The 14,973-nt window shown below is 36.4% G+C and overlaps 1 protein-coding gene across 2 annotated transcripts in view; it reads right to left on the bottom strand.

Moving 5' to 3' along the window:
• The window catches only part of LOC134223586 (uncharacterized), a 41,418-nt gene extending 28,620 nt beyond the window's left edge, over nucleotides 1-12,798 (bottom strand). For both annotated transcript variants that reach the window (XM_062702768.1, XM_062702769.1), the window contains exon 1: nucleotides 12,203-12,798. In XM_062702768.1, coding sequence (XP_062558752.1) covers nucleotides 12,203-12,265 — 63 coding nt within the window. In that variant the 5' untranslated portion in view covers nucleotides 12,266-12,798. The remainder of the gene's footprint in view (nucleotides 1-12,202) is intronic.
• Nucleotides 12,799-14,973: the final 2,175 nt, after the last annotated feature.

The raw sequence follows: 14,973 nt of genomic DNA, 5'->3' as shown, positions 1-14,973 counted from the left end.
TTCGTCTACCTCGGATCCTTGCTAACGGCTGACAACAACGTTAGTCGTGAAATACGAAGGCGCATCATCTGTGGAAGTCGGGCCTACTACGGGCTCCAGAAGAAACTGCGGTCGAAAAACCGCACCAAATGTGTCATGTACAAGACGCTAATAAGACCGGTTGTCCTCTACGGACATGAAACATGGACAATGCTCGAGGAGGACTTGCAAGCACTCGGAGTATTCGAGAGACAGGTGCTTAGGACCATCTTTGGCGGTGTGCAAGAAGACGGTGTGTGGCGGCGAAGAATGTATTATGAGCTCGCCCAACTCTACGGCGAACCCAGTATCCCGAAGGTAGCTAAAGCCGGAAGGGTACGATGGGCAGGACATGTTGCAAGAATGCCGGACAGCAACCCTGCAAAGATGGTGTTCGCTTCCGATCCGGCAGGTACGAGACGGCACACAATGGTTCGAGAGCAGCCAAAATCTCAAAAATCGAAATTCGTGTTTCCGTCGGAATTATATTTTTCTCATTTTATAGAATACTTACGTGATTCAAATTCAAAATTTGAAGTAGTTTTGTTGAGTTTTGACTTTGTTACATCATTTTGAATTCAACATGAATGCTGATTTCCGAATGAAAACGCTGTTTGACAACGCGTTTAGATCAGCATCGCACGGCTTCAATTACATCGCTAACCCCAATATTATTTCAAGACTGCATTGTCAGGGTCTTAAATAATATGTCTATGTCAAATATAGGTAACAGAACTCAACTTAAGTTAACTTTAAATACAAAATTAATTTAAATACTCACATTTTTCAGATTGAAGTTCTTCAAAAGTATAGGCGCCGATGAGTGCTTGCAATGATTCTATGCTCATTACAAAGCTTAAAGCACCAGCTTTCTATTAATCACTATTTTGTTTTGCGAAAGTTGCGATAAGCTGTTTTTTTAACCGTTTAGTTCGAAATGTACATAGTATTTTTGATCTATTTCTAACTAAAACCTTACAAATGCGCATTTTTTGTTCACAAGAACCTTAAAAATGCCTTTTTTTAATTATTTGATTGAAGTTGAAACGTTTGATATAATTATATAACATTTAAAATAATTTAATTTTATTTGAATATTTTTATTGCTGTAAATGAAATGATTGAGTAGTTTTCTTCCCAAACGGCTAGAAGACAACACACAAAATTTCTTACTTCCAAAACTTTCGCCTGACATCTGCGAATCTACGTATTTTAGATTTCTTTCAAATGAATTTTATTGCCTGGATTTTGTTTATGTCTAATAATCCGAATTACGTAATCATGCTGAAAACTTTTCTAAGGCAGAAAATGAAATGAAAATTCTTAGCATTTTTCAGCAAATTGGCATTGTTCAATACTTTGCCATTAAAGTGATTCTACATATCAAGAGTTTCAAGTTTAAATGTTTCAGCTGTAATACACTCTTCTTGGCAACAATAGAGAATGTTTGCACTGAGCAATAGAGTATGTTGGTACTGAGATTTGAACTGAAAAGCAGTCATATTTGTGAAAACAGAGGCGTCGCGTCCGCATGTGCAACCTGTGCACTGCACATGTGGCAATTTTATCCCCAACATTTAAACTCTAGATAGATTTCTTGTCGTTCTAATCCAAGCACATATTTGAATTATAAGCATTTGATAGATGTTTCATGCAAATTTGACTATTAGATACATAAACGGAAAATATGCATGTTTTTTATAGGCGGCATGTAATGAGAGGCAACCAAATGCTGCGATGGAGACGCGTTATATTTTTCTCTACAATACCGAATCGACCCACCGACACCACATATTGTATCAACACGGAACTTTCAGCCGAGAACGGTTTGTCATGCATCATACACGCATTATTTTGTATGTGTGGATCATCTGCTCTAACAGCAATCGGCGATGTATAGGTAGTCAAAGCGCTCTTCGCTGGCAGTGCACGGTTTGATGCCTATCGAGAACCGCTTCAAACAGCGCATGCGCGATTCGGTGAAGAGAGCGCGATTGGAACAAATTCGAAAGAGAAGAGTAAAACGCGCGCATTTCTGCTCCATCAAAACGTTCCGTGACGAAAGTTCCGCTTTGTATAAGCATCGCGAAGCAAAAGCGCTTTTGATGGGATGGCCCGTTACATATCCACTAATCCTGGCGACAATGTACTGTCGGATAATACTAGCGCGACAATTTAAACAGAAATAGTCATCTGCTAATAAGCGTTTGCAATAAAGCCTGTTTACAAATACGATAATTATATTCGACATTGAAGTAGTCCGACAATATTAACATCATGTGAAAAGACATTTCATCTTCTGGTGAAAATCTTTATTGTCGCAGAATTAGCGAATATGAAACGGGTCAGCATTTTCAAAGAAATTTATTTCTGAAGGTTTTTTTTTTTCGAGAAATCCAATATTTTTAGTTAGGGAGGGGAGTACGTCAAATGCCAATGGTCCAGTTTATGAAAATTTTTATGAGCAAATGTCCATGCGATGGACGGAAAACTGTTCGACATCTGTCCAGTCCAGAATATTGATCAAACATATGAATTGTAAATAGAATAATTATTAATTGAGAAGAGTTAAGGCTATGAATTTCATGGTTCTCTTTATTGTACAGACTTAATTTTTCTGATATTACATGCTAATTAGAAATTATTATTAGTAACTTCGCATGTTTGATATATTCCAATTTCCTTTTCTCTATTTAAAACTTCGTCTCATTTTACGAATAACTCAAATTAGAATTGAAAGTGTCAGCTCAATAATTTTCGAATAGATATATGTCTCATTTGTCTCATTGGGAACGATTCTGATGATAGTAATTTTTAATTTTATGAACTATCACTTTTAAGCTTATTTAAGTTTGAGTTAATTCAGAAATTAAGAAGTAGCTAAGAACCAGTTAGATGTAACAAAATAAGCAAACATATTAAGAAACGCGCTAGAAAATGACTCGTTTATCATTTCAGGTCCCTTTTATGTGTTTTTCTTGAAATATTAAAATAGTGCACAGGTTGAAGAATTGATCACGCGACGCCTCTGTGTGAAAATAGTTATTCTGCTAGTGCTCATAATTATAGAAAAGACAGATACCTTGAAATGAGCAAAAAAGAAAGCCTGTTTCGAATCAAGATTATAAAGAATATAAATGTAAGTATACAGTTGCAATAAAAGTTGTTCGTTTGTCATTCAAATTAATTGATTCAATTCAAATACAACATTTTGTCAAAAATATTCCATAATTGAGGATGTTCCGAATAAAATTATTTGTTTTGTCTTAGCACAGCATAAAATTATTTGTTTTGTCTTGTCTTAGCACAGTATTCAGCAAATAAGACTTTCGATAAGAAAATTATTAATAGCTTTTTTGTGGAATATCTTCACTTGTCATAAAACGAGTTAGTACCGCTTAGTACTATCCCATTTAATTCCACCACTTGAGTCAAGTGAGAGACACTGAAGACGGCCTTACTGTGAAAGTCGAAATACGGTTTCTGTAAAAGTAACAATCGAGTGGGGGAATTAAATGGAATAGTACTAACTAGTTTTATAGCAAGTGAGATAGTCTTTGTTGCGAAACGATCTGTTTTTAAACGGCGAATTTAGCAGTAAAATGAAAGTATTTACTACCCCAGGGATGCAAAAACACGGCTAAATATTGCCAAAGTAGAGCTCCAACACCCATCTTTAAGTCTGTATGTGATAAAGACCATCAAAAAACCACAATACAAACATAAAACCTATTTTTAGGGACATTTTGAGGTGTTGGCCAACCTTTGTTCTGGAGCGAACCACTGTGCGGCGTGGAGCGCAGCGAGCAAGATGGGCAGACCAGGTGCAAAACGACTTGGCGAGCGTGGGGCGTATCCGAGGATGGAGAGATGCGTCCTCGAACCGTGTATTGTGGCGTCAAATTGTTGATTCAGTGTTATCTGTTTAGATGTAAACTAAATAAATGAAAATGAATGAAAGAGATTTTCAGCCCGGGGCTAGCTCATCTCTGATTCTGTATCATTTAATTGCCAATTGCTTCTGCGAATCTGCGAATGAATGAAAGTAATTGATTATAATTTTTTTTTTATTTTCATCAGTGTTGCTGGAGAATCAGAATTGTTATAGTATGACTCTGTATATTAACGTATTGTTTAGTACCAACCACACTTGACATATAGTCAGTCATATACCGCGACCCGTTCCCATCTCGGAAGGATGTGGATTATGAAACCAATAACTTTTCCTGGATGAGCAGACCAAATATCTCCGGACTTATTTTATTTATTTTTTTCATCCACCACCGCTGCCATTGCAGCCTCAGTCATCATCGGCTTCTAGCCATGAACACTGAGCGATGCGATGGGCAATCGCATCAATCGCAACCGACACCAATGCATCCGACCATCATTAAGCATAGAAATGCGTCCTCATCTTCTTGCATATTCTCCTGCTGCCGTTGCCGTGTACGTAAACACAGCGAACGAACGAGAAAAAAGTGCACGAGCAAAAAGCACATCAGTACGCACTGCTATCACAAACTGGAATGACTCACACAAGGCAGGCAGAGCTTCTTTTATGCACAAAAAAATCTTGCGGTGGACCCGAGGGCCCGTGGCATACTGCATTCTGATGTCCGTGTTAGGAATGCACGGGATTGGTTATATATGAAATTTGTATTGGCTTTGACAATATGTAATTGAAAATTTCAATAGGTTATCGATAATAATCTTAAGTTTCAATGAAATTGGCAAATTGCTGGAGAGTGTCCGAGTCGATTGATATATAAATCTTCAAAATCCATCGAAAGACAAAGGCGTTAGTAACGTTCGAAATCTTCCCTTTCAGCGTAACGCTCTCGATTTCCAAAAATCTAAATGACACCCAGTATAGTAAAGAAAGACTTAAGTCCTACGTCAAAAACTGATAAGCATGTTTGTTTTAGGTATGCACTAAATAACAAGCCTTTCATCAACTATGAAACACCAGGAAGAATATCTAAAATTGAAAAGATTAATCTGAACCGCCAATAGTGCAATTGGGGATACTGGGCAGACTTGATCCACTTTTCTCATTTTCGATGTTTCTCAGCGCATACAATCTTCCAAATTGGCGAGCCTTTATCCCCTTTATATAATATCTACACAGATAAAAATATGTTGTGATTTTAAATGTATTTTCATGCACATATTTGGAGCATGCAAAAAAATGTAACACTCAATCGATCTCGCTATTCTTTCAAATCAAAATAAATTTAAACGGTGAGTGCTTGTAAAATTCAATCAAGTTTAATTGAATATCAAATGTTAATTCCTTTGATGGGATAAGCTGTAGTTTTATACGCCGTTGAATTTTCAAAATTATTTGCTGTGTATATCTATATCCATTCCCGTCAAAATTGCATCTCGTTTTATTGTGTCAATCGATTCTTTGGCTTATTTAAGGTCACCTTTCTCTCTCTCTTTCAACTCTCTCTCAAACCTTTAACTATTTTAAAACACCAATACAAAAGTTGAAAAAATGCTGCACGTTTGAACCGGTCTGAAAAATTCACCCGCTGTTCGTTCAAAATTCGGGCGAATGTTAGCCCAATCTAAAAACAACTTTTTGCCTTTCTCGTACAACAAAGTTGTACCGAAAGGCTATCATTTCACTCCAAATACGAACTTTTTATATAAGTCTCGGAGACCCATAGTGTTATATACCAATCGACTCAGCTCGACGAACTGAGCACATGTCTGTCTGTCCGTGTGTATGTATGTGTGTGTGTATGTGTGTGCACAAAAGCTAAGAAAAGCATTAGACAACTTTTCATATAGTAATCTTTAACCGATTTTCTCGCAACAATTTGCATTCGACAGAGGGCAAATCCTAGTTGATCACTATTGAATTTGGTAACGATCGACTGTTGCGTTTAGAAGTTATTAAGAAAATGGTTCATCGAACTATATTAGCTCCATATAAGGTTGGTGTCTTGGCTAAATGCGAGAAAGGCAGTATCACCACTCGGTGCATTAAGTTGGTTTTTTGACGTAGGACTTACGTCTTTCTTTACTATACTGGGTGTCATTTAGATTTTTGGAAATCGAGAGCGTTACGCTGGAAGGGAAGATTTCTAACGTTGCTAGCGCCTTTATCTTTCGATGGATTTTGAAGATTTATATATCAATCGACTCGGACACTCTCCAGCAATTTGCCTATTTCATTGAAACTTAAGATTATTAACGATAAGCTATTGAAAATTTCAATTCTTGTCAAAGCCAGCAAAAATTTCATATGTAACCAATCCCGTGCATTCCTAACACGGACATCAGAATGCGGTATGTCACGAGCCTTCGGGTCCACCGCAAGATTTTCTTTGTATATAAAAGAAGCAGTGCCTGCCGTGTGCGAGTCATTACATTTCTTGACAGCAGCGCGTACTGACGTGCTTTTTGCACGCGCATTTTTCGTTTCGTTCGTTCGTTCGCTGTGTTTACCTACACAGCATGCAGACGCCAGCGGTACAACTGCCGGTGGGTCTGCGAATATGCATGAAAAAAGTAGGCGCATTTTTTTGTAATTTGCTTGATGATGGTCGGATGCAGTGGTGTCGGTTGCGATGGATGCGATCGCTCGGAGTTCACGGCTAGAGGCCGATGATGGCTGAGGCAGCGATGAAGAAGGGTGAAGATGAATTAGGGATGGTGGATGAAGAAGAACAAAGTTAGAGAGATTTGGTCTGCTCATCCACGAAAAGTGATGGGGTTCATAATCCATATGATCCCGGGATTGGTACGAGTCATGGCATATGACTGACCATGTAGGGTAACTGTCCTATTTTGGACCCCTAGAGGAAGTGCATTCCAATATATGCTTATATCTATTGAAATACAGGTTCGATATGGGCGGAAATGACACCATTTCAAAGATGAAAGTCTTATTTATGAAATAAAAATTCGAAATGGGCTTCAGTTATTGATAAATTACTGAAATATGCCATTTTCTGAAATGAAAATATTCTTCGTTTTGGACAGTGCAACATATTTTGGACCCCCAAATATACACATTTTGGACATCCCCAATTTAGTTTCTTCAAAGTCGAATTTCTAATTTACCCTGGTCAATTGAGCCGAAGCCAAGTCTTATCTTTCGATTGGCTTGCATCAATGAGAAGATTCCTGCGTTTTAAATTCACAATTTCGACAAAAACTTATTGTGTACGTTCTGAGATTTTCAGTGATGTATACTTTTAAGTGTAACGCATTGTAACGCTCGCCTTCTCGAACAATCTAATTTCCTCGAAATTTCATATAAATATCGCTTTTTTGCACGGGAAACCAGTGAAACAGATGCTGAACAATAGTAATTTCCTGAAGCCAATGGGGGAATTAGCAGCGGCATTGTTCTTAGTTCAGAAATCAGAAAAATGTCGCCAGGAGGGTCCAAAATGTGTAGGGGTCCAAATCAAGTTGGTTACCCTATTGTTGTGCTTGGTACTAAACGACACGTACATTAAAACATGGTTATACTATAACAGTTCTGATTCCCTGTTCTTTAGAAACAAATCAACTACGCTGATGAAAATTAAAAATTTGATTAAAATAATTACTTTCATTTATTCGCAGAAGGCATTTGCAATTGAAGATGCACAATCAGCAGTAGTGTTAATATCCATTTTAGATTAGAAAATTTCGCTGTTTTACATGTAAATGTTTCTAAAAAGTCCTCAAAAAATAATTTACAGAGGAATATTTAAATGAACATTATCTTATTATTTGTTTTTTATTTTATGAGAAATCATATTATTAAACTTTACGTAGACTCGGAGTTTGGATTCAGAATTTTAAATAATTTTTCGTTGACGTATTAGAGTACCTCCTCTATTTTAGTAGGGTTACTGCTCATTGACTTTTTCAGCATAAGCACGCATGTTAGCAAAAAGAAACAACGAAATTGGTGCTGTATTTCTTTGTTTGGAAAACGGGACAGTTCCCCTAAAATAGCACATTTTGCCCAAATCTGAAAATTTCATTAATAGAAATTTCTAACTTCAAATACTATTATCCATAAGAAATCTATAAATACCCTACATTTGCTTGAGTAAATAAGGGATTAATAGTTAGAAACAAAGGAATTCTAATTATGTATTTAATTATTAGTTTTATTTCAAGAAGTTTCGAATAAACAAATTGCTAATAATTCTACACAGCATGGAAGTTGTCGTTACCAATATCAATACCTATAATCAAACTCCATAGATCCAAAAGTTAAAATTTAAATGTAAATACGTTACGTTTATACAAGTCCTACGTCTATTCGCGGTTATGTTAGAAACATTACCCATTGCTTTTTTTTAATATTTAGCTTTAAATTTAAAAAATATTTAGAGGCGTCAAAAAATATGGGTTCCTTGGAAAAGTTGACTTTAAATAAAATAAAGAATCGATTGAGCAAATTTTTGACGGGAAAGGTCAATTAGCTAATGGTAAAATGCCAATAAGAGCAGCGAGGCTGGCGAAGTTTCAGAGCGATCATTTTTCCAAGATCCGTAATTTCATTTCCGCCAAGAACAAAGCATCATCCGACTTTATATATAAAGCTTCATTCAAAAATAGTCAATAGTTTCAAAATAGTTGAAAATAGTGACTTTGCGAGAAAAAGTGACTTTAGTGACTTGAGGTCGAAAAAAGATACTTTTTTGTGACTTGACCGAAAAAAGTGACCAAGTCGCTAAAAAGTGACCCGCTATCAGGCCTGCTTTAGTCATTCAATCAAAAATTTCTTCAGGTATTCCCTCAGAAAATCCCTCCAGATATTCTTTTGAAAATTTCTTCAGGGATTTCCTTCGAATCGAGAAAAGACTAATTCAGAAATGCCTTCAAAGAGGGAATTCTAAGAATTGCTTTGGAATTTCGTTCAGGAATTCTTTCGGAACAACTCAAGGAATTGTTCCGAATTCCTTACACAAATCTTTAGAGATACATTCAGCAACTCTTTTGCGAATTTCATTGGAAATTCCTTTGGAGGTTTTTGAAATATTCTTCTGAAATTTCTACAACAATTACTTAGGGAAACTTCAAGAAACATCTTAAGGAATTGTTCCGACAATTTGTTTGGGAATTTTTCCGGGAATTTCTTCAGAACTTTCTATTCTTTCGGAAAATTATTTGGGAATTAAATCGCTTTAGCAATTTCGTCGGAAATATTTCAAGGAATTCCTTTGAAAACTCCTTCAGGAGTTGCTTTGAAAATTTATTTGGAAATTCGGTTCGGAAATACAGTTGATACAAAAGTATTGTTAATATCGCTCCCGTTGCGTGGCCAACATCTAGTTTGTTTGGACATCAGTACCAGTACTATAAGTGTCAAACCGACGTTGGTGATTAAACCTAGACATGCAATATAACATGATGGCCAACAAACGATCAAGCTAAGATTTTTGAAGCATGTTTTAAAATATGTTTATGGTTACAGCGCCACTAGCGCATAAGTGAAGATGCCATTGCTGGAAATACCTTCGGAAAACTTTACCGATTTTTAAAATTTTTTGGATTTTTTTAGGAACTCATTCGAAAACTTCCTCTAGAATTTGATTGGGAATTCCTTTATGAATTGCTCCGAAAATTTTAATAAATTTCTTCAGGAATTTCTTAGGGAATTATTTTTGGAATACCTGGAAAACTTCTCCGGACATTCCTAGACAATTTTTATTACCTCTCATAAGACAAATTTACCGCCGCTAACCGCAAGTCGAACAAGTCGGTTAGCGGCAATTTGGTGCTATTACAATTAGTTCACCACGTTATAATCTTCATAGATATTTATTTCGTATTTCAGTGTCTCGTAGTTGACTCGACTTATCGTATCTGTCATGTAAATATTACAACGTGGTGGAATTAAATGGAATAGTACTACACTCGTCTTATGACAGGTGATGACATTCCACTAAAAGACTTTAATAATTTTCCTGATTTCTTTCAGGAACTCTTCCAGGAATTTCTTTGAACCTTCGGAAATTCTTTCAGCATTTCCATACAAATCTATCAGAAGTTTATTGGAAAATTTATTTTGGAATCCCCTTGATGAATTCATTGAAAATTCTTGTAGGAATTCGTACGAGAATACCTTTGAAAATTGCATTGAATTTTCCTCTAGGAATTCTTTTGGAAAATCCATTTGGAATTCTTTCAAAAATCACTGCAAACATCCTTCACAAGTTCCTAGTTTTTGCCTTTCTCGTATACAAAGTATACGTAAAGGCTATAGGATCACTTTTGATAGAAGGCTTGGAGACCCATAGTGTTATATATCAATCTACTCAGCTCGACGAATTGAGATGATGTCTGTAAGTGTGTGTACAAAAATGTGAGACACACTTTTAGTACTTACCATTATTTAATTTGCTCGCAGCAAGTTGCAACCGACGCGAATTGTGGTCTAGTTTTTTCCTTTTGAAAATTAGTTCGATCGGCCATTGCGTTCCAGAGTTATTCATAAAACATTGTTTTTTGCCAAAAGTCCCTTGGCCTTAAAAAAAATGCAAAATCTTAAAAAAAGAATTTACGGTAACCGCTGCAATGCACTCAAATGACCGCAAATAAACATAAATTGAAGGAAAAAGTAAAGTCTATCCCCCTAAAGTGCAAATTTGACCTCTCGTATATGTTTTTCTTTTTTTTAATGCGCGAGAAAGGCATCACCAACGCTAGGTGGATTAATTTGGGTTTTTTTTTTCGAAAATCCCTCCAGGTTCTCATTCGGGATTTTCTTAAAGAATCCATTTGGAAATTGCTCCAGGAATTCTTTTAGGGTCATTTCTTAGAAGTTAGAAATTCTTCCATGAGTAATCTAGAAAATTATGCTCATAATTTCTATGGACAGTTTTTAGTGATTCCTTTGGAAAATCCTCCGGAAATTTCCTTGGAAAATTGATCCATTGCTTTAAAAGATCATTAGTAATTTGTATTTTTTTAATACATTTTTAAAATAATTTACGAAGTAATCCCGAATTGATCTCCAGAAAAAAAAATCATACATTTCAACACGTGTTTTGCCCATAGAATGAAACAACGATCCATAATTGTTTAATACATTTTCAATTGATTTGATTGATGCATTTATTCAAAGTTGTGGATCATTTTCATCTTTTGAAAGAGTTTTACCTATGATGTATTGATCATCGGGTATTGAAATTTCCCCGGCTGTTCATACATTCTCTAATAATTTCAGGTTTTCCAGGTAATAGACACCCTAAAAATAATATATACATACAACTTTTTTTTTGCTTTGGGTATTATGCCAAACGGTCCACCGCATTTGCGATTATTTTTCAACGATTATGCCAAATGGTCTTTATGCCAAATAGCTCTTGGACATTTAACTCGTTGGAAAAGAAGAGAAAATAGTTAAGCATCTTAAAATAAGCAATAAATTAATGGTGAAACTGAGGAAGGCTTAAATTCCTTATTTATTTCAGGAAGATTTAATCTGAATTTCTCCGAGGTACTGCATTTTGTTTAATATCATTACACCTTAGTTGAAGCGGACGCAATAGCCATTCGACATCGCACATTCAACTACGTAAAATATCAACAATAACAACAAGATATAACTGCCAGGCTGTCGACAATTTTACGTCAACGAAGTCACCATGAGTAATCGTTTATCATCATATTTGTTATTTAGCATTCGGGAATATGTTTGCAAAGGCTCAAAGCAGCAGCGACGCGTCACTTTCGACAGCAACAGTACGAAGATATACCTTCTCCTCGAATAAAAAGTAAGGCACCTATGAAATCAATTTAAGTGAATGCAAATCCTATGATTTGATTCATTATACAACTTTACTTACAATAATTTCTAATGTGCCTACTGCTAAGGTCAAATTTGTTTACATTTTACAAACAGGTTCCATTCATTGGTATCTGATGGATTGAGCATAACAAACTTTCCTCGGTTACCTAACATAACAAATTACTTTTGGGAAAGGTTAATTTCAGATCTACGTTCTCTATTCGAGCAAAACCTGCACATGCACTGATTCCTTTTCCTGAACTGACGTCTTACTCAATCGAAGTGTCAATTCTGAAGCACAGAGAAGGAAACGCAGTTTATTTCCTCCATTTTATGGAAACAATATCAAAATACGTGGTCAATGAGAATTCATTGACAATTTTACTCAATTATATTACGCTATGGGAAATATGTTCAATATCTACTTACATCTACTGAATTATCGGTGAAATCGTCCGACTCCGACAGCTTCTGTGCAGGCTTTTCTGACATTTTCCACGGCTTTCAATCTCCTCTGGAGTAGTATCAGATGCTTCCAGGATTTGTCCCACAACACGTACCGAATCCCACTCCCAATTCAAAACACCAGAAGCTCGCGTAATCCTGTAATTGGTGCTTCCCGAGCTTCTTGCCTCACCACACAGCCACCCACTACACACACTGGGTTTGCCCACACAAAAATATCACCAACTGAGGTGCGGAAATTTCTCCTTTCAATTCGAAGAGACTTTCAATATTCCGTAGCACTACCTTCGTCGTTCCCGTTGTCGTCGTCGCGAGGAAGTTCCTCTTCTTCAACCTCCCCTTTCTTCTTTTACGCTGAAATGTTGCTGTGCCCGAATGGTTAGATTCCGCGTAGTCTCACCGTTTTTCACTGCCACCACACAGCAAACTCCACGGATCGCGGAAAAAAGTGAAATGGTTGCGGACTTTAGGAAATAAAGACTTATTTTTTGCTGCCTCTTGCTGGCAAAAGTCGCGAATCACAAATCCACCTCGCTGGCTGGCTGGAGGTTTCGAAGAAAACTGACAGATGAAACGAATGAAATGATGACGATGATTGTCAATGATTTCATGCAGAAAGGTCCGGCATCAATAAGTAGATAGAAGGTGAGGAAGAAGACCAAATGCAAGTGTATTAGTGGCTGATGGAGAATGTAAACAGCAAATGGTGGTGTTTGCACGGCTTCTTTTAGAGCAAGATTACACTACTAAAAATCCACACACATATTTATTGGCAAAAATCCATAGATATAACTTATGATGTATATCAGCGCACACATAACAATTCTCCATGCGAACCACTAATATCAAAATAAACTTTATGTGTGGTCTCCAATAAGCAATTATTTTATTTATGTGTGGTACTATATCGATTATATTAGGGTGGAACTATTGCAAAAATTTATAACGGCGACACATATATCTTATAAACATAAATAACATGATGAAATAACACGTATTAGATAGTTTTCCTAATAACGATGAAGGATCATTTTCATGTATTATATAACTTTCAACTTGGAAATTGCAAGACCTATTTCGTTCGTCATATCGGTGTCGGTATCACTGGACCAAGGCTGCATATTTGACACATTCTTTGATACATTACAGTAGTAATATGTACTAGTTATTTGGTTATAGTGTTGCTACTTAACAGCTGATTAGGGATGCAATTCCTTGTCGGTGTCGGATCGTAATTAGTTTCTCCGGGGCCCTCCTTAGCCGTGCGGTAAGATGCGCGGCTACAAAGCAAGACCATGCTGAGGGTGGCTGGGTTCGATTCCCGGTGCCGGTCTAGGCAATTTTCGGTTTGGAAATTGCCTCGACTTCCCTGGGCATACAAGTATCATCGTGTTAGCCTCATGATATACGAATGCAAAAATGGTAACCTGGCTTAGAAACCTCGCAGTTAATAACTGTGGAAGTGCTTAATGAACACTAAGCTGCGAGGCGGCAATGTCCCAGTGGGGGATGTAATGCCAATGAAGAGAAGAAGAGGAGGCAATTTTTAACGGTTACACATGCTTATTAAATTCATTAATATGTATTCGGATATTGTAGTTCATTGCGTTACCCAAGTTAATTGCATTCACGCCTTAAAACGAAGTTTATCGTTTGCATTGTTATGAGACATATCTTCTTCTTCTTCATCGGCATTCCATCCCCCACTGGCACTTTGACGCCTCGCAGCTTAGTGTTCATTAAGCACTTCCACAGTTATTGTGTTCATTAAGCACTTTCAACTGTTATTAACTGCGCGGTTTCTAAGCCAAGGTACCATTTCTGCATTCGTACATCATGACTCATGAGGCTAACACAATGATACTTTTATGCCCAGGGAAGTCGAGACAATTTCCAACCCGAAAATTTCTAAGACCGGACCGGGAAACGAACCCAGCCACCCTCAGCATGGTTTTGCTTTGTAGCCGCGTATCTTACCGTACGGCTAATGACATAAATCCTGTAGCAATAGAATCTGAATACATATAGTGGGAGTGAATAAATAAATACATAATTATTAAAAAACGTTTTATCGGCTTGGTTTTAATTCATAATTTATTTTAAGTTGAATTAAAAAAATCATACCATCTAAATAAGCACTTCATAACACTGCCTTATGAAATTTCATAAGGTTAATCAATGAAAATTTTAAGGCAAACTTTATGAGGAACATATGTCTCATTATGGGCAAAATTCATCCAAGGTTCATTCTGTTCCATAAGGCAACCTTATGATTTTCAATTGATTTTCTTGTGGCTAAACTTCATAAGGTAAGTTAATGAACTTCGGAAGGTTTTTTCCGGCAGTGTATGTATATCAAATGTATTATAATATGTTTATATAAGTTCTAGTGATACGTTTTAGTAATAAGATTGAAGTGCGTGTGTTTAGCATTATGGCGTGGTGATTAAAAGCGTGAAGCAATGATTGTATCGAGCACTGTGACGATTTTCAGGTAGGTGTTTATTTGATGATACCGTTTTGTAAAAGTGGAAAGAATCACTTCTAATTAGTGGTGTGGGAACGGAGAGCGAAATTTTGAAATCTACATTTTTATTTTCTACAATTGGATCAATTAGGAGTAAAACAAGTGATTAAAAAATATTGATTATTGTGAAATATAAATGGGAGACTTTTTAAAAATTATCAATCATAAACCTACGGCTTCCAAACAGTATAAATCATTAGTTTTCTGT

Source organism: Armigeres subalbatus, chromosome 3, assembly GCF_024139115.2.
Source record: "Armigeres subalbatus isolate Guangzhou_Male chromosome 3, GZ_Asu_2, whole genome shotgun sequence".
NCBI lineage: Eukaryota > Metazoa > Arthropoda > Insecta > Diptera > Culicidae > Armigeres > Armigeres subalbatus.
This window is presented reverse-complemented; position numbering and strand designations above follow the sequence as displayed.